The sequence below is a fragment of the Vitis riparia genome, chromosome 3, assembly GCF_004353265.1.
Source record: "Vitis riparia cultivar Riparia Gloire de Montpellier isolate 1030 chromosome 3, EGFV_Vit.rip_1.0, whole genome shotgun sequence".
In the NCBI taxonomy this organism is placed as follows: domain Eukaryota; kingdom Viridiplantae; phylum Streptophyta; class Magnoliopsida; order Vitales; family Vitaceae; genus Vitis; species Vitis riparia.
In genome coordinates this window covers 6404843-6424979 of record NC_048433.1, presented here as the reverse complement: position 1 = coordinate 6424979, position 20137 = coordinate 6404843, and the positions used below count along the sequence as shown (strand labels likewise).

Sequence of the window (20137 nt, the reverse complement as noted above, 5' to 3'; positions counted from 1 at the left end):
ATCAATTGTGTAATTGTATGATTATCGTCTTATCGCATTATCAGACACATGAATGCTAAGAATAATCAATACATATATAATATCAAATGAAATATAATATTTTAAATTTTATTGAATGAAATATATATAATATTTAAGCATGAATATATCTTTAAAATAAAAAGAAAATTTTAATATTCAAATTTATTATTTTAAAAATATTATATTAATTAATTTATATTATTTTTATAATTATCATAAAATTAAATGAAAATAAATGTGAATGTAAAGATATTATATGATAAAATTTGAAAAAATAAACATTAATATTTTTATAAAATTTGATTTGTAAATTTCCAATATCATCTAAACAAACCCTCCATATCCCAATTTTTACACATCCTCATAAAGCCAATTTGAAAATAAGTACAATTTACACGTGTCACTCATAGCACACTCCCTAACAGTAAAAACTAATCATCACCAAATATAATTTATATATGTATAAATCGACGGCTGAAACCCTTCATCGTACATTTACCCGCTGGAAGCAAAGGTGAAAAATGGAATTTTATTATTTACTTGTAAAATCCGCTCTCTTTCTATATAGACGGTCCTGAATTCCAAGTGTTCTTCAAATTGAAGGGTCAAATAGCCATGGCTGTGGATATTCCAACCTTGGAGGAAAGGTATCAAATTTGGTTTAATTGTTTTGGAAATTCTGTGGAGCTTTGCAACAAATTGTAGTTTAGTCGTGTTGTTTAATTAATTGATTAATTGATAGATTACTGAATTTCTAATTCAGAATTCATTGCTGATCGTGTGTCACTTTCTTGATTCTGTGTAGTGTGGAAAATGCGTAGTTTTTTGTTTGGTCGCTGAGAAAAAAAAGGAGAAAATAAGTTGTGGGTTGTGGGTTGTGGGTTGTGTTTTGTATTTTTCTAGGCTCGTTTAAAATGAAAAGAAACTGGGTAAATGAAGTGGTATTATTAGGTTTAGTTGGGTGGAGGTTTTTAGTGAGTCCCGAACAAGGTGAAATGTAAGGTTGAAAGATCATTTTCTCAGAAAGCAAACAGAACAGGAGCGCTTGAATTAAACCCTTGATTGGATTGACTCAGTGTTCCAACAAAGATATGATTATGGGGTTTCAGCTGCGTCAATTGAAATTTGAAGCCTCGTGTTTTAATTGAAACAGTCTGGTTTGAGTTATGACATCACCGATATGGTTCAAATTGGCCCCACTTACAGGTCTATAAACAACTTTGTAAATCCATGTAGGACAATCAAGTAGTCTTTGCTGATAGTGTTGTGGCTGTAGACACAGGGAGACGATGCCAACAAGAAGTGTTACACTCACACTCATCTACAAAAAAAGGACTGAACTTAGTGTGAATATAAGGTTCAATGGTAAATCCATGGTTCATAATCCTTCATTCAATTTGATCGATCCAAAACTTTTCTTCAGCAGATGAAAGATGGACTAATCTTTGATGAGCCACTAGTCCTACTTGCAGTTGTGTTTAACATGAGTGAATAGTTGAGAGGGGAAAGAATTTAAATGAACATGGATGTGATTTTAATTAGAAGAGTTTCAACTTTTATCACAGATTTGAAAGTTTCAGGAGAAATTCAAATATGATATATTTTTGTCAAAATTTAGAGAATCTAAGAGCCCGTTTGACATTGATTCTAAGAAGCTTCTAACCTTTCCAACACTTGGAAATTTTTTATCAAAAGAGCTGTTTCCAAATGCTAGAAAGACTAAAAACATTTCCTAGAATTACTGCCAAATAAACTCTAAGTTTCCTTTAGCTTTTTGTTTCATGTCTTGGAATCCATGAATCTTAAATATGTCATTTATTTGAGTGCCATATGATCTATTTGAGATCTTGATTTTATTTAGAAGACTTAGATGTGTCAGTAACAAGACATAGAGAGGAAGAACTGCTTGGCAGATTTTTGCAAAGTACTTGTAGGAGTATATTGAAGACTTTAGTGCTGCTTGAAATTTTCATGGGAAAGGAAGTGCAAAAAGGACATTGTCAGAATGCTTAGTTTCAATTGGAGCTATTTAGGGACATGGCCTAAATACTATGTTTTATTAATTATTTTTTCTAAATGAGTTACTATCATGTATTTCAAAACATTTATTGTTTGTAATAAAAATGTTGAAAGGACCTTGATGATTTGGAACTACTGTTAAAGTTATGTTACTTTATAAGCAAAACTAAAGGGGACTAAATAGGACAAAAAAATCAATTAGTTGATAGCGAAATGCTTCAAAATCATCAAAAAGATAATTATTTTGGTAGTATTCAAGTTCATTCACAAATCAGAAGCAATGAAGTATCATGTATGAATTGAGCAGTCCAAGTATGTGGTAGGTAATGGGCTTCAAACTTTCAACTCCTGCACCAGATAAATAACCATCTTTGGACAGATGCTTGTGGTGGAACAAGATGTAGTTATTGATGCTTCATTCTCACACAGCATTGCTAATTGATTAGTCGTATTATAAGCAAAGTTTCAAGAAAAAGCTGTTTTGTATCTAATGTAAATCTGTAAAATGCTTGTAAGACTCAATGGATTAGGTTTTTTCTTTTTTGGAGTAGAAAGGTCCAAATATACCTTGTATTTGTCCTTTTTAGTAATTACCACTGTAAAATTAGCCGAAGATGAGGCTATTCAAGATTCAAAATGGTATTACATTTTATAAAATTCTGTTCTGTTCAATGAAAATAAAAAAGCATAGCATTAAAATTTTTTAGGTTTTTTAGATATCATCGATTTTAAGTTGGTCTATTAACTAAAACTATCTGCTATCTGAATTCAGATCTGTACAGCTGGTTTAGGCACTAAAAAGGATTAAACTTTAGTGACATAGAAATCTGGTGTCGGAAATTCTTAATGTAATATCTCCATTTCAATATTTATCTATAATAGATGCTTGATTTACTCTCATTTTATTCTGGTTTTTGTTATAGGTATGTTGATTCTTGTAGGCAGCATGGAGCACCACCTAATACTGAAGTTTTATCCGCTCTTTTTAAGGTTTGTATGATTGTATCTAGTTGCAGTCACATCCATCTGCCTTTGGTCATTAAATGAGCTCTTTGCATGAAAATAGTTGCTTTTTAATGAAATCTTCTTGGCCTTCTATTAAAATGTATATATTTGTACATTGTTTGTACATTAGATAGGTATGGAGAAATGTGTATATGTAAATATGCAAAATGTATGTGTGTGCACATGTATGCAGTATGCAGTATGTATCTATATATTCATGTATCTTTATTTGTATATGCGTGTGTATATGTATATATATCTATTTATGCATGTATGTATACATGTATTAATGGTGGTAAACCTGAAATGGAACACTAGATGAATCTGACACTATACACTGCATCCCGATGTAAAAACCAAAACACTATTTGAAACAGACTTAATAATGTAGGTTTTAGCTGTTCTTAATTAATGGGTCATTGTTATCACTCTGAAAGGATCCAATTTCAGTACTTTTTTCACCCCTTCTTGATATTCCTCATATCTTAGTCATATTTTCTTTGTTCAAGTTTGGGGTCTTGCTGGGATGAATTGTGTCCTGTGCCATTTGGTGTAATTCTTTCTCTTTCACACCTGGAAAGGATACAGTGCTGGAATTTTCAATCTTGTCAATGTTACTAGCGATAATAAATTATTCTGATTATTCTATCATGCAGGCCAAGGTGAAAAGAAACAATCATGAACCATGTAGCATGGTGATTTTCTTGGACAGAGTAAAGGATATTGATTTCTATCCTCTTCTTGACTTGTTAATGGAAATCGATGCTTCAGAGATTGATGCAGTTGACATATTTAATGAATTATCATGTGTGTTGAATGGAGAATATGCTTTGTCATTGATGCGTGCAATCAATCAAAAGCTTCGAATTGTTGATCTCCAAGATCTTTCACTTGGGAAGGACTTCTTGCGGTATGTTGTGATGTTCTTTATGCACTATCCTCCAGTATTTATCTAGTATCAGTTTATTCTGTCATGTTATGTATTTTTATTTCTTTCTATTCCATCCTGTTTAGTAATGGCAGATTAATAAAGCTCCACAATTCAGTCAAGAGAAATTTCTAGTGTTGGGAAACTTGAAATGTTTGGAAGCTTGAAATATGACCAATTCGCTTATGAATTGAAATGTGTTTATTGAAGCAGGAGGGGGTCTAAATTCAACTCCTTATGGGAGTGAATTGTCCATCTTTCTCTTATAGTGCTTGGAATGAGTTACTTGTAGCTTGAAGAAGATCAGACTGAGATTTTATGGTGATTCTGGAATATCTAATTGAAGGGCTCTTGTTAATGGGTTAAGTGCTGGATCTGTCAACATCTTGGTCCCTACTAATGTCAGAAGATTTGATGTTGTATGATAGAGGCAATAAATGATGACAACAGTTAGAGGTTCTTATGCTTACATGTTATTTTAACCTGGGATAATGATGATGGGCAGACTGCTCTCAGTGCCCATGTTTGACCAATAAGTAGGTAATTTGTGAAGCTATCTGTGCCTGGAGTTTCATGTATTGTTCCCACTGGTGTTAGCTTATTGGTCAAAGTTAAATTGATTAGGAGGGTTACAAGCATTTTAGATGTTTAAATCTTCTCAACATCTGTATTAGAATTTTTTTAGAATCTTCAAAGGGTGCAGTGTTAGAATCATTTTATTTGGTTTTTATATTATGCCCTTTCTGGATTTTCTTTGCCTGACTCATTTATTTCTCTGGAATTATAATATTGGAATATAGATTCTCAGAATATCCATTTGCTAGACCTTAATTTTCTCCTTTCCTTGATTGCTTAATTTTCAATCAATCATTTATGTACTATCCTGATGTTATATGCTGTTGAGTAGTGCCTCTCTTCATCTGAATGTTGAATGCTGGGTTTTCTTTTCTTATTTGCTCTGGGAAATGACATACAAGGCAAATTCATAGAAGCAATAAGGTTTTTGTAGCCAAATGATCTGATTTCACCAAGTTGGTTTTTACTGTTAGGGATCTTTCTCAGAGAGGCTTGACTTGCCAAGCATTAAACTTGAGGTCTTCCCATTTCCGGAAGCTCAACTTGATTGGGAAGTTCATGCAGATGCACACTCTTAACTTGGATTTCAGCACTTCCCTCACTAGTTTCCGGGAGGATTGTTTTACTTGCATGCCAAACCTAAGGTGTCTCTCGATGTGTGAAACAAGAGTGTCCAATCTTTGGACAACTATTGCAGCACTCTCTAAACTCCCTTCTTTGTCAGAACTTCGGTTTCAGAATTGTTTATGTTGCTATGACACAGGGCCTTGTCCCGTGTCATCTGGTGGGAAGGCAAATGACAGAACTTATTCAGTTCAGCCACAAAGGGGTCCTCTAATTGAAGCTACATCAGTTGATGGCTGGATACTTGGTAATCAAAATTCAACTGCACAAGAGGCCTTTCGGGAATTTTTTTTGCATAATAATGTCATTATGAATCCTGAATTCCAAAATACAACTGAGGACTCATCAGATGATAGTGAAGTCGACTTTTCAACTCACCAGCAAGAATTTGGTTTGGTGGAACTTTTGTCTAATGCAGTTGATCTGCAGAGTGAGGTAAACCACATGGTCTTGCCCATTAGGTTGGTTTATGGAGTAATTTTAACTGGGAAATACTATAAGGTTGTTTGGACAGGAGAAGAAATGAATTTATTCCTTTTTCTTTGTGTATGCATAAGATCATGTGTAGAATATCAAGAATTAATTATGATCCAAAATTTCAACATCATTCATAGGATGGATTCATGCTTGAGATGATGTGTTAAAATAAAATGGAATGATTTTATTTCCTTGCAGAGCCTGACACCTTCTCTCGTGCCTCCCTCTCTAAATTCTAGATAATGAAATTCTGATCTGTTTGGCAGGTTCCTTTTTGTACATCATGGACTCAAAGTGAAGAAGTGTCCTGGAAAGATGCTTTTAGCTCACAAAGTATCCCTTTTCTTCAAGATATTATGTTGAAGTATGTTTCTCATCATCCATCACCAATATGCTTTGAGAAACACTACAGGGAATACATGATAGCTTCATTACCACATCTGAATGTTTTAGATAACTTGCTCATCAAAGAGATTGAAAGGGATTTTGCCAGTGCTATTTTTGCACAATATTTTGAGTATCTACCTTACAGAAGGAATCGAAAAGAGAATGTTGTTGATATCTTGCAGATGCGTGAAATAAAAGCAATCCATAATCGTATACAAACTCCTAAGAAAAAGCCACCATGTCCTCCTGGAAGGTCTCAATATTTTTATTCCAGGTCACTAGGGGCTGCCAAAGTAGGGTCTTCACCATGGCCATTGTTGCATCCGCTTTCCATTTTAGGCAATGATTCAGGAGGTGAAAGAAGTTTTCGTCCAAGGCAGTTTGAGTACCATCCTTCTAACTCTAGCCTAATGGTCTTTGGAACCCTAGATGGTGATGTTGTTGTTGTCAACCATGAGAGTGAAAAGATTGTTAGTTATATTCCATCACTAGGAGCAATGAATAGTGTACTGGGACTTTGTTGGCTCAAGAAGTATCCATCCAAGGTATATACTTGCAAATTACTTTTTTGCGCTCACAATTCTCATAATAATCCATTACAGTTATCTCCATCCATACTTCTTAAGTGTTTAGTCATGCCCCTTGATTACAGACATGCAGGGGAAGTTTGGTTCAAAATAGATGATTTTATAACATCAAGTGTTGATAACCTGGGAATTTGTGGCTTATGAATTGTCATTATTAAAAATGCTGGAAATATCCTTTCAAAAGTAACACCTTATTATATTGTAATAGTTGGTAATTTCCAACTTAAAAGTTGGGATATTTATGCTACATATGCATATATCCCTTTTGTGACTCAACACTGGTAACTCGAGGAAAATTCCCACTCCTCAAAGAGGTGATTGCCAATAAGAAAATTGGTCCTGAGAAGTGTGGTTTCTTTTTCTTGGATATTAAAATCATGCTTGGTGATGTTTTCACCATATTTTTACTAATCAGTAGAGGTTATATGAAATTTGCTTCAGTGCTGTCTTAATCTTTGATGCAGTGGCAGTTGCGCATTCCATCTGATTCCTTTTTTTCTGGTGAATGACAGCTCATTGCTGGTTCTGATAATGGTTCACTGAAATTGTATGATATCCAGCATATGTCGTCAACAGTTGCAGACATTTACTGCAGTGCTGGTTCTGCCACCTTTGATGAATTTGATCAATTGACATCTGTTCATGTCAACTCAACAGATGAACTCTTTCTTGCAAGTGGGTACTCCAAAAATGTTGCTTTGTATGACATCAATAGTGGAAGACGGTTGCAGATGTTCACTGATATGCATCAAGAGCATATTAATGTTGTTAAGTTTGCAAATCATTCCCCCTTCCTTTTTGTTACTTCATCATTTGATCAAGATGTCAAAATGTGGGATTTGAGACAGAAACCAATGCAGCCTTGCTATACTGCTTCAAGTTCAAGAGGAAATGTAATGGCTTGCTTTTCTCCTGATGACCACTATCTTCTTGTGTCAGCTGTTGACAATGAGGTAATCCTATATATTACAATGAGTTAGAGGTGCCAATCAGTTCCTGAATAGCAAATTCCCAACTTATACCAGAGTTGGTTTCTAAGTTTTGAACTCTTATCAATTATTAGGATGGAGATGGATCTGGATCCAATTTCCAATGATTTAGTAAGATTGAATTTGATTAGGATCTTGTACTACATATTCAACAATTTAAATAGAAAAGGAAAAAATAAATATTAGAGATTAATGTTTGAGAGTCTTTAGTTTGAGTAAAGATTCCCAATGAACTCAACCTACTAACACCTCCAATATGAATCCTCAACTTGCAGTTTCCTGCTTTCCTGTAACATTTATATTATATCAATATCATAAGATCTTTTAAAGACTGGAAGGTAGTAGAACATAATCTTATGCATGCATGCAAAATGAATAAATTGCAAGAATGAAGAATCACTCAATATATGACCAATTTCATAAAATATAGTAAGGTTGAAAGAGGTAGCATAAGCATTGCTCAATATCATCTATTTGCAAACATTGAACACTTAAATTTTCATGAAATCAAATTAACAACATATTACATTTTAATCATTTTGTTATGAAATTCCTAAATAAACTTTTAAAACTTTTGACCACAATTTTATGTGCAAAGTTCCAACTTGATCCCTTATAAGTATTATTATGCCAAAAGTTCCAAGTCCCTACAAGTCACAAGCCAGTGTATTTAAAAGAAATTATGATCAGAAACTTGTGTAACTATATGCTTACATGACAATAAACTATTGATATATATATGTAATTATGTGCTTTGTCCAAGGTTCTAACTTTTCAAGTTTCCATCAACCCCCAAAAGTTTAAAAAAGAAACAGAACTAAAGAAACTAATATCTTAAGCAAAAGTTTCTTCATTTATCATTATCCCCAAGGCCAAGATTCAAATCATTTGAATAACATATGTTTAAATTGAACAACACTTCTCTACCATTCATTTGAACAGTTGTTGCACTTGAGCTTCAATCTTCAGTGCACGTCTTCAATAACACATGTAAAATCCTTCTGCTCAGGATCATTCTCTCTTTTCCTTGTCTTTTGTCATCCATTTTTAATCCTAGAGTATGCCTGAACGGTAATATAATAAAGCTCTTAAAGAGTCATTCAATTTTGGTTTTTCTTATAAACTATGAAAAATAGTAAATGTGATTGTATCGTATCTATCGTGTATTGTGTATGTTGTAAGATGCACCTTGAAGGGACCACATATCAGTAAAAATATTCCTTACCTGAAAATTTTGACCTGTCCTGTATCTTAAATATTTTGACAACTATTATGAATTCAATAGCTAAAAATTACGTCATATGTCTTAATTAGTGCACTCTTGAGGCTAACAGGTAAATATTGTCAGGTTAAACAACTTTTGGCTGTTGATGGAAGACTCCATTTGAATTTTGAGATAGCTTCAACAGGTAGCTCTCAAAATTACACCCGTTCTTATTACATGAATGGAAGGGACTATATCATCAGTGGCAGTTGTGATGAACAAGTGGTCCGAATTTGCTGTACTCAAACTGGAAGGCGTCTCAGGGATGTTTCTTTGGAGGTAAATGAATCAAATTATTTTCTCTCATTTTTCATCTCCAACTCTATGATAACATGTTTGGTAAAACAACTCATAGCTGGACACTGATGTCTATATTTTGCATACTTCATTCATGATTCCTTCTCTTCCCTCAAAATTATGTGGGCATAACCATTTTCATCCACCTGTATTCTCCACAAGGTAATGGCTAGCATTCCATAATTTTTATTTATTATACAAGGAATTGTGCCATGCATGTGGATAAAATATGCAAGAAATGATAAAAATGTAATGAAATGAAACTATATTGAAATTTTCTATCAATATATCTTTGTGTCGTTTCCAATAAAAAAAATAAAAATAAAAATGAAACTATATTGAAATAACTCATAGGCATGAAGGGCAGCTGCTGCTGAAAGTGCAAAGATGCACATTTCAACAATTATGTTTGGGTGCTTCTCTTTGACCTTTATACATAGCAAAATGTGTTGAGGAAGCATTTTTGGAAGCTCTCTATTAATACAAGGAATAGTCCATGTAGAAATAAACTTAATTTACACCCAAGTATGGGGAAGAAATAGATATATGCTAAACTACTGTGAAAAGGCTGTCTTGCTTTCTCGGCTCTGCTTCCTCAGTTTTTCTGGTTACTAATTGAAGTGTTTAAAAAACATCAAAGGTAAATAATGTATATCTTAATGTTACAATTCAGGTGGTTAGTCATGTTAAATGCCCTCATGCAACGTCTAACTCTAGGTTCCAATTAAGCTCTCTTTTTTGAGCTTGGAGCCAGGTTTGAGTTAGATGAGTTGTGGTCAAGTTCATGTGGCACGTAGCTTTATATGTCTCTGTTCAAAATCCAAAGGTATAACTTAGAGGTATACAATCAGGATAATATATTATGTTTGTTGTATAGTTACTTGTAACATGATATATAGTGCATACCATTTACAAAAGGAACAAAATTTTTATAGTAATATGACTTCCATTTCCTTGTTCTGAGTTATTTTACTCAAGTAGTCAAAATCATTGGAAGCAACTAATAGGCTTGCATTGCTTACACCTTCTACACTTTCTCTCCACTATTCAACTATATCTAAAGGCTTTTTACCATCTAAATTCAGCTTTGTCTCATATCCTCTACTGAATCTGAAGTTATCCTTTTCTCCACATCTTGTTAGAAAGTGTCAAATACCAATTTGGTACATATTATTTTTTGTAAAGAATATTGTATGAAATATTTCTATGTTATATTTCTTTACAAAAACAGGTATCCTTGTTGAATAAGGAAAGGTTTTTATAAATATTTAAGGCATGAGAGGAAAAAGGTACGAGATTGAGATGAGCCTTTATAGGTTATTATAGACTGTTAATGATGTGAGAAAGAGTGGGAGACACTTGATTTCAAACATGGAATTGTTTTGAAACTGAGGATGTGTGTATCTTTTTTTGTTTTTTTTTTCTTTTCTGTAGTTTCCTTATGGTATGGTGGATTAGTTCACTTGCATCCATAGATGTAGGAATGGTTGGCTGAACCTGGTTAAAAATTGTGTACCTATTATGTGGATGACTTTATCTTTACATTTATTGAAACACACAAGGCAAAAGAGCTTCTATTGTCACAACAAATTGATATTAGAGCCATCATGGAGAATGCGGAGAAACCTATGGCAAGTCAATCACCAGATTTTATTCACTTACTTGATTCTAGGCTGATTGGTAGACTATACTTAGGTAGTTTCCTAGTTCACATTTTTTCCCTTTTTGTACAAATTTTTCTCCTTGATCTTCTTATTGTAATTAGGAAATTTATAACTGTAAATCTTCCTTTCTTAGGTTGCTCCCATTGTATAGGTGTAAATGACATCTTGTACAATTTTGTCATATAAAGTAAAAGATATATTTAGAATTTGCACATAGAGCACACTTACGGTGTTTGAGGATCATTTTGCTTGAATTTTTTTCCTTTTTTTTTGTGTGTGTGTAAATCGTAGATGTTATCTTCTAGTGCCATTGTTGAGCATGTTGGTTGGTCTTCATTGCCAACATAGATTTGTGTTTAGTTTTGGCCTTCATTGCGGATAGAGTAGTTTGATATTAGAAATTTAGAAGGATGATGATAGGACTGAATATTGAGAATTCAGTTTTGATTTCTACTACTTTGGATGCAAATCAAGAATCAAACACAATTGGATCAACTATATAGGTTTATGAGTCTGACACACTTGTTTTTTAACCCTTCTTCCTGATCCAACTTAGACCAATAAGGTAATTTTTTAATTGCTTTCAATGCCATCTAGAGGATTCTATCCCTTGGATTATAAATTTAGGGGCAACTGATTATGGGACTAGTGTATCAAGTTTGTTTTCTTCTTGTGTCACCTGTTTAGGTAGTCAAAAAGTTAAGATTGCTAATGTGTCTTCTTTTGTTGCTAGAAGAGGTTCTATTACCATTATTAAACACCTAGTCCTAAATCTAGTATTGCATATACCTCAACTAGTTTGTAATCTTCTTTTAATTAGCAACTTGACAAAAGATTTTAATTGTGTAGCTAAATTTTTTCCCAATCATTGTGAATTTTAGAACCTCTTTACAAGGAAGAAGATTGGTGGTGCTAGAGAGATAGATGGACTCTATTACTTAGAGGAAGACTTGGATGTTTCAGGGTGTTTGTCTCATACTACTCATGTTGGTAACTTTTTGTCTTGTGAGGATGAAATCAAATTTTGTTATCATAGATTAGGACATCCAAGGTCTTCATAGTTGAAAGTTTTGTACCCAACTTTATTCACAATAGAAAGGTTACTAAGTTTTAATGTGAAGTGTGAATTGTCCAAACATCATGATGCTCATTTTCCTTTCTAAACCTATAAAAAATGTCAACCATTTTCACTCGTACATAATGATATTTGAGGTCCATCATGTGTGACCAATATATCAAGGGCAAAGTGATTTCTTACTTTTGTAGATGATCATACCCATGTGTGTTAGGTCCACTTTTTTAAAAAAAAATCTTAAACAATCGGTGTTCCATACCTTTCATAGAAAGATTCAAAATCAGTTTCAAGTTCGATTTCCTTTCCTTGTATATCAAATTGAGATGGGCCTTTAGAGGCTATAGTATAGGTAGAGATGTGAAAAAAATGGGAGATAGTTGATGGCGTGGGACTTAAGTTAAATACATAGATAGGAACAAGCAAACATGGTATTGTTTTGGGGTTTGGGATTTGTATCTATATTCTCTCTCCTTTGTAATTTCTATATGTTATAATAGATTGATTTTTTCTCATCCATCAATGTAGGAATAATTGGCTTAACCACATTAAACTTTGTCTAGCTTTTTTGTGTGAATAATTTAATTTTATGTTATTGCATTTACACATGGAGGCACAACAATTTTAATCTATTTAATTAAGATATAAACTTTGTAGGGTAGAGTCAAGTCAAACTTTAGTGAAGGTAAAATCATCACTACAATTTCCAAGCTAAAGGGTTGGCCAATATTCTAACAATAGGTAATCTTTCCTATACAAAATAATTATTCAAGTTGGTTTTATATTTATTGTTTTAGAATTATTCATGTTTCAAAGCACAATATAAGGAGTTACATGATTTCAAATATCAAAATACAATACACCAAAATTGAATTATTGGAGATGTATGGTATAATATTCTAAGATGTAGAATCACCTCTCTTTAGTCATCTTTAGCCAATATCAAGACTAACTTAATGTATGGACAGCATAGGCATGGGTGAGTGATGGAGACTAATGTTTTAAAAGGCTAAAAGTGGTCCTTAAGCATATTGCTCGAATGAGGTGAAGTGTAAGCCTTGAGGCATGACAAGACGTAAGACTCAACTTTATTAAGAATAAAAAGAAAAAAATCTTAAAAATCAGAAAAATACTAATAAAACCACATGAAAATTATAAGAAAACCATACAATGGATGCTAATCAAATTAATTGTATGTCATTTTAAATAGCTTCTAATTTAGTCTTTTTCTCTCTTCTAAAATCCAACTCTCTCATGGCTTTTTTTTAAATTTTATATATTTTTTATATTTTTATTTATTTATTTTTATTATAAAAAAAGATAAATTGTATATTGATAAATAGATCAAGAGAAGGATGAAAGATCCTCCCCACAAAATACAAGATCCGATCAAAATATTGACTTAAACTCCTCCACTATACATGGAAACCTATACTAAAATTAGTCCAATTATAGCTATCAATCAAGACCAAACAAATCTCCTCTCATTGTTGTCAACCTCTTTTGAATTACAAACCAAATGCCAATTAAGTTGAATAACATTGAGAGGATCCTACCATCACTATCTCTTAATGTTATTCAACACTTTCTCATGCGTTTATAAAATAATCTTCAAAACTAACATCACTATCACTAGTAGGATCCTTTAATGAATCATAATTATAACCCATTGCTCCATTATCCTTTGTCAATCCATTTCTCTTCTTTATCCATTAATTACAATGATTTTTTTGCCTTTATCCATCAATAATAAGATAATGATTATATATAACCTCGGTTATTACAATGACTAACAATTCTTTTATTTCTTCTTCCCAATCTCTTCATTTCATTTCCATTTAAAGGGTTAATTGGTAGTCAACTAAGCCTTAAAAGGTTTAACCTTAATCTTGGGTGCAAGGCAAAACTTATAAATCCATACCAAAACCTTGTAAAAGTGTAAGTCACTACAACCAATAAATATCGAGGCTTAAACCTCTTAACAAATGTATACAAAAAGCCGATAAAGCCCCTAAACCCATTAAAAGCTTTTGAATATTTGAGGCTTAAGCCTCAATAACCTCGAGGCTATAAGCCTTAATCAGGTGAGGATTAAGCCTCAATTACCCTTTATTGAGGCTATAACCTCAAGGCTAATTTGCATAGCCTTGCCTTGAGGCTCGCCTCAAGGCGTAAGCCTCAATAGCCTTTTAAAATACTGATGGAGACAAGTGGCAGCCACCTTTAAAAGTTTACCAAGGCTGCAAAGGAATAGGCTCCAAGGCCTAAACTTTAATTTGTTACTCTTTAAATGATAATGGGCTTAGCTAGGATCTTATATAATTCAATATGGTTTCAACCTAGAAGTACTTTCCAGAAATCAAATTATGGGCCTATTATGGTTGTAAGTTACGATTTTCAGTCAATATTATTGTCATTTTCCAAGAGTTTTTAATGTGGTCTAGTAATCAGTCCAAGTTTTTGTTATTTTCAAAATGCATTACGACTATGTACTAGTTCCAAGAAGTTATAAGACTCTATAGAAGTTCTATATAGTAGTTGATCTGTCTTTTGAAAAGGAATCAATGAAAGAATGATAAAATTTTCAACAGTCACTATTTTCTTTGTGTGATACAAAGATCACTTGGGTGTGAAGTCTAAAGGTTTCTAGGAGTGATTCCTAGAGTTCTTTCAGTTACACTACTTCTCTCCTTGCAGTACACTTCCTGTCCTGCATCAATGGGGGGGAGAAGTGGGGTTGTGGGGCTGGGAGAGAAGGGATCCACATGGTTAAACTTTTATGCTATGGTCAAGAGAGTTACCTGAAGATATGATGTGATTTAGGTTGAATCTTGGGATCTGGTTTTTCCTTAACAGTAAGGAAAGGCAGACAGCACTCTAGAGAGTTGAGGTTGTTGGTTGAATAGAATGGAAGCAAAAGTCTCTTGCTATGTGGAGAAATTAGGGATGGTGCAAAAGGGAAAGTAAAGTGATATTTGTCATTGACTATGTAAAATTACCTACAAAAGCAATTAAATATATGAAGTATAAGAAACAAAAGAAATAAAACAATTTAAGTACATGCCCTCAGGATTCCATTATACTGTTTTCTTTTTATGTGGAAGTTATCTTGCTCGCCCAAGTTGTGTTCCTTTTAATCCATTGTAAGAATTGGCAAATCCCATTCCGACCATTTAGGCAAGCTTTATGGGTTGAAGTCAGCTCCATCAGGATCTGAGATTGTCTTATGATTGGCTCTTGACCTGATGACCACAATATATGAATTTGATGCCAAGTTCTTGGAAGGCTAGTTGATGGCAGGATGGAGATTTCTATGCTTCTTGCCAAGATCAATTCATGGATAAAGGAACCAACTCTATTGGTTGTGTAGTTAAAATTCACTGAATCCTTGAAGTAACCTTCAATAATAGCCCTAGACTTGGAACTGCCTAGGGCTATCATTGAAATGAAGAATGTTTAGACTCATTTTAGTAAACTAATCAAGTGGATTTGCAAGAACAAGGTGCCATTGGTATTGCAATAGAATATTCTAGGACAAATATAGGAAAGCATGTAGTGTAGGAAACCTAACTCCATCACCAACATTCTTGTCTAGTCCCTTTCTTTCCAATGTTACATCTAATGGTTCTTCTTTTAGTCCAATATACTCTTCATTAATATCTTCTTACAGACAACTGAAATGGTATTTGTTGTTCTTTTTCAGGGTAAAGGCTTAGGGACTTCAATGTTTGTGCAATCTTTGAGGGGGGATCCATTTCGAGTGAGTTTTCCTATAGATGCTAAGGCTATTGAGCATAACACCATCACCTTCTTGAACAAAAATCCATTTGATTCTATTTTTCTCCATTAATTAGTTTTCCATACTATTGGTTGTCTACTCCCCTTCCCCTACTTGTTCAATTAATTTTGTGCTTTACATTAACATCTTTGAGGTGGAATTTCCTTTAACAGCTTCATTTATTTACTTGTTCCAAAGCAACAAGACAGACTTAAGGCATTTGTTGAAAAGCCATTATGCTTGATGCAGCACTAACTTTTTTCTGTTATATGAAGGGCAACCTTGCTCCTGGATAAGTTTAGAACATGTACAATTATTATTGTGTAAAATGCAAATTCCTATGCATGATGCCCATTGATTGCATGTGTCTCATGGTATGGGTACTAAATCTCTGGCTTTTATTCTAATTTTTAGTTTGCCTTGATTGTCTTGGTTACTTCATTTTAGGTGCATGTTGTAGATGTTAGAACATATGCATTAGCAATACAAGCAATATAGAAACCAGCTTAGCATGCTGTTTATAATTTGGCTTTATCAATAATTGGAAGCTACTAATAAATTAAGGACACTTTTTCATACTATTTGGTATATAATGCGTGTTTACAGGCATGTACATGCTTGTTAGTAGTATATGGGGTTTTTAATCATAATTACTGGACACACTCTGGATGATTACCTGGCCTTAGTGCCAACATCACAAGATTATTGATCCAACCATAGCTTTATATGACTGAACCAAGATATTAATCTTCCTAATTGAGGAACTTATACCAAGAATGGTGATAGCAATATTCTTTCATTTATTCTTCTCAAAATACTCAAAATTATATATGAAAAAGAAGTTACTGAACAAACCAGCAATTTTTTTTTTTTTTGAAAAAATGTAATGCATTAACTAGCATTTAATGAAGGGATTGTTAATAATATTTATGTATTGACAAATTATATATAGATTTTCATACTCAAAAACTTGTCAATTGTAGTGCATTATATTGTATTATAATGGAGGTCCAGGGATCAAACCTCCTTTTTGAAGAGTAATGATTTGAAAAGGGGGGCATCTCCTAAGACCAACCTAGCTCCACCCCTGACTGTGAATGTAATATTTATGTCAATATATTTCGTCAGAATCTGATTGTTTAGATAGATTTGAATTCTTGTTATTAAGATTCTTTTAGAGAGTCCATGCTCAGGTTCTGTCTGCACTACTGGCTCTTGTGTGTGGTGGCACTGCTGGGCATAAAAAATTGCATAAAGCAGTCACTGGGAAGAGGCATGTGAATTTTCTGCAAAGAATGGTGTTTACCTTTTGAAAAAACACTAAAAACTCTGGCTTCCTGCCATGGAGACGAAGAGTGCACTCATTTTGACTGGTTTCCTCTGGCATTGCATGATTGAATAGATTGTGTAAACCCATCAAGTGTATCCGGTTTACTTGGTTTAAATCCTGAATATCTTGATACCCTACCTGGATAGACAAGGTCCCAGGTAGGCAGATTGGCCAGCCAGTTTGGTCCAGGCCTAAGAAAAGTGGGATTTTGACTAAGTTCATGTCCCTCTTAAAATCGTGTATTTTATTCTGGTATATTATACTGCATTTTTCTATTGTCTTCTCTGCCCTTACTTTACAAGGATGTGATGGGCAGGGATCTCAAGCTTCAATGTAGGACTTTTTTGATGCAATGCACATATAGGTGATGTCTAAAGAAAAATCATGAATTATAGAGTACTACACAAGTGTTTATTACTGAATCTCCCATATCATCTAAGACTTCTCCTTCATCTTTAGTTTTGCATCTAGATCATGACCCTTATCCTTGGCAAAAGTAGAACCAAGGTTGAATGCCCATATTGGAGTTTCTTTAGATTTTCTGACTGAGATGCATTATGATCATGGACAGTTTTTGTTCTCTTGGCCTGGTGACCTTTATGGATTTTCTATGTTATCCTTGCCATTTTTTTTTCATTTAAATTATCATCTTTGACACAGTTCACACCCACACCCAAACCTACACCTGCACAGACAAGATCATGTAACCCTGCATTTGCATTCACAGATACATGCACAAAATCAAGCAACCTCAAATTTAACAATTTATTTGTAGCAACCTACGCCCATTTATATGCAAGCATGTGAACAAATATTATGCGTTTACTCATGAAAACCTTAGGCCAACTACTTGAGTCAACTGTATAGATCCTTTTACTGCACTCTGCTCTGTTGCCATAGTGTTTATATGTACTATAGGTTTAAAAATTATTGAGATTCATGGTTCCAAGGGTATGACTAAGGCTTCCTGGATGGTTTAAGATAAAGAAAATAAAAATTTAAGGAAAATTTTTCTTATTAGAATAGTTGATTCTTCAGGAACACACTTTCCTCAGAATTTTCCAATCAAAATTGGGAAGAGAATCTTTATCATTTTCTCTCCTCTTTTCTTTACTATTTTTCTCCTTACCTTTTTTCATGGTAACCAAACATAAAAAAAAAAAAAAAAAAAAAAGTTGAAAATTATTTTCCATAACCTTTTTTCCTTTTCTTGGTTCTTTCTAGAAACCATATATACTTAAGTTTTTGCATTTGTTGTCATTTTTCTTTTTCTCAATGAAGATTTTAAGATGGTTATTAATTTAAACAAACCACTCATTTTTTCTATGTTTGGATGGATTATTTAGAAAATTAGGAGCATAAACATGACATACGGAGGGTAAAGTAGCTGACCTTAAAGTAGTTGATATTAAGGCTTTGTTATCTATAATTTGAAGCATTGGGATGGTGCATGTGGGATTACATCGCTTTCATCATCAGTTAAGAATGATTTTTGTTCATGTTCTTGCATCCAGGACTTCAACATGAGTATCTTAGCAGCATACATGCGTCCAAGCTCAAAATCTGAAATTGTCAAGGTATCATCCTAGTCTCATATTTGATGTTGTGGAATGTCTAGGCTTTCTCAAGATGGGTGCACTTTTCAGGTGAATTTGCTAGCATCCAGTGACTATGCCAAGGAGTACTCATGTAACCTGCAATCTCACCCATCCAATAGCATGGGTGGTTGATGTATGTGCCTCCACTTCATGTAATATCTTGTTTATTCTCTTCTTTTCTCTTTCATGGTATCAAACATGGTGAAAAACGAAACCTTTGTTTGGTGAATTTTAGTATAAAAATACATAGCATAACCATGCACTACGTAGAAATAATCTTTAAGAGTTCATTTGACAATGCTTTTAAAAATCACTTCTAGCATAAAAAATGTTTTAAAGAGAACTCAAGTGCTTAATAAAATTTAGTAAGCGCTTTTAGGAAGTTGAAAAATAACTTGTAGTGGTTCTTGGAGAAGCACTTGATTGATGATTCTCCCAAAAATATTTTTACAAAAATCACCTGCACTAAAAGTATTTCGAATAGAAACACTATCAAATGCATTTTTAGCATAAATAATTACGTTGTTGCAATTTGTATTATAGAGGAAATACACATCATTGTTGGTTGTATGCTCTATTTTGTAGTACTCTGAACATGAGTGGACCTATTTATTGAAAGCAGCCTGGAAAGCTTCTGTACTCGGGGAAAAATGGTAAGTTGCTTTCCTTTCTCATAGAGGGTAATAATTTTTTTCTTTTTTTTTCTGTAAACAAGGGCTTCAATTTTCTGTGCTGTTAATGTAGAATTGATCTTGTTTTCTGTAGTAATCAAATGGAGCCTGAGCCTTTTTATATTCGAACCCGGGTGTAATCTAATTTGCCTAATCCCATGCGTTTTGACAGGTTGAAACAAATGTAATCAATTGCATATGGCATTCACTCCAACAAATGTCGGATTTGTGAAATTTGTATTCCCAGCATGATGCTTGCAGCAGTTTCAAGAAGACCAGCTGTATGGCGACTTTTCTTGTGTCATGTCTTCATCTATTTCCGGGCTCACATCTTCTGTCGTGGATTCGTTGTCCCGGCATTCATTTGCAAGCTCAAAGGGGCTAGCTGACTGGTTATCGTACTCCCATGTCGTCTTAGCTTAGCTGTCTCTTAAGTCATTCACCGGGGCATTTCTTTCGTGCACATTAATTTTTGGCATCTACTTCAGTCAAGTTAAATGCATCCGAAATATTCTTGCCCTATACCATGAATCTATACATCAATGAAACATACTATTCAATGTGTATATTTAAAATATTATAGTATGATCCAACCATATGATCGATTAGCCTACAAAGATTTCCAATTTGGTTGCTATTAGCATTTACGATGAATGGATAAATCACAGGCCATCTTGCTACTCATCCAACACTACCAGATGTAGTTTCTGCCCTTCTGGAGACGGGTATGTTAAATGATTCATTATAACCCTTGGATCAGGTTTTGATCTTCTCATCTGAAAATCATTTGGTGTCCAGTGAGGGTAGGCCAAGTCTTTTACTGCATTTGATCACCATCATTTTGGGTGAC

At 33.6% G+C, this 20137-nt stretch overlaps 1 protein-coding gene across 2 annotated transcripts; it reads left to right on the top strand.

The window, feature by feature from the left end:
- Nucleotides 1–564: 564 nt before the first annotated feature.
- LOC117911452 lies at nucleotides 565–19922 on the top strand. Of its 2 annotated transcripts, none has more exons than XM_034825831.1 (12): nucleotides 565–668; nucleotides 2964–3030; nucleotides 3702–3955; nucleotides 5023–5608; nucleotides 5917–6582; nucleotides 7137–7577; nucleotides 8962–9156; nucleotides 15614–15670; nucleotides 18533–18595; nucleotides 18665–18749; nucleotides 19202–19269; nucleotides 19460–19922. In XM_034825831.1, the coding sequence occupies exons 1-10, from the start codon at nucleotides 637–639 to the stop codon at nucleotides 18746–18748; spliced, it is 2445 nt and encodes an 814-aa protein (XP_034681722.1). In that variant the 5' UTR covers nucleotides 565–636; the 3' UTR covers nucleotide 18749; nucleotides 19202–19269; nucleotides 19460–19922. The 2 variants fall into 2 exon arrangements, with proteins under 2 accessions (XP_034681722.1, XP_034681723.1); XM_034825832.1 differs by having other exon boundaries at nucleotides 18665–18768.
- Nucleotides 19923–20137: the final 215 nt, after the last annotated feature.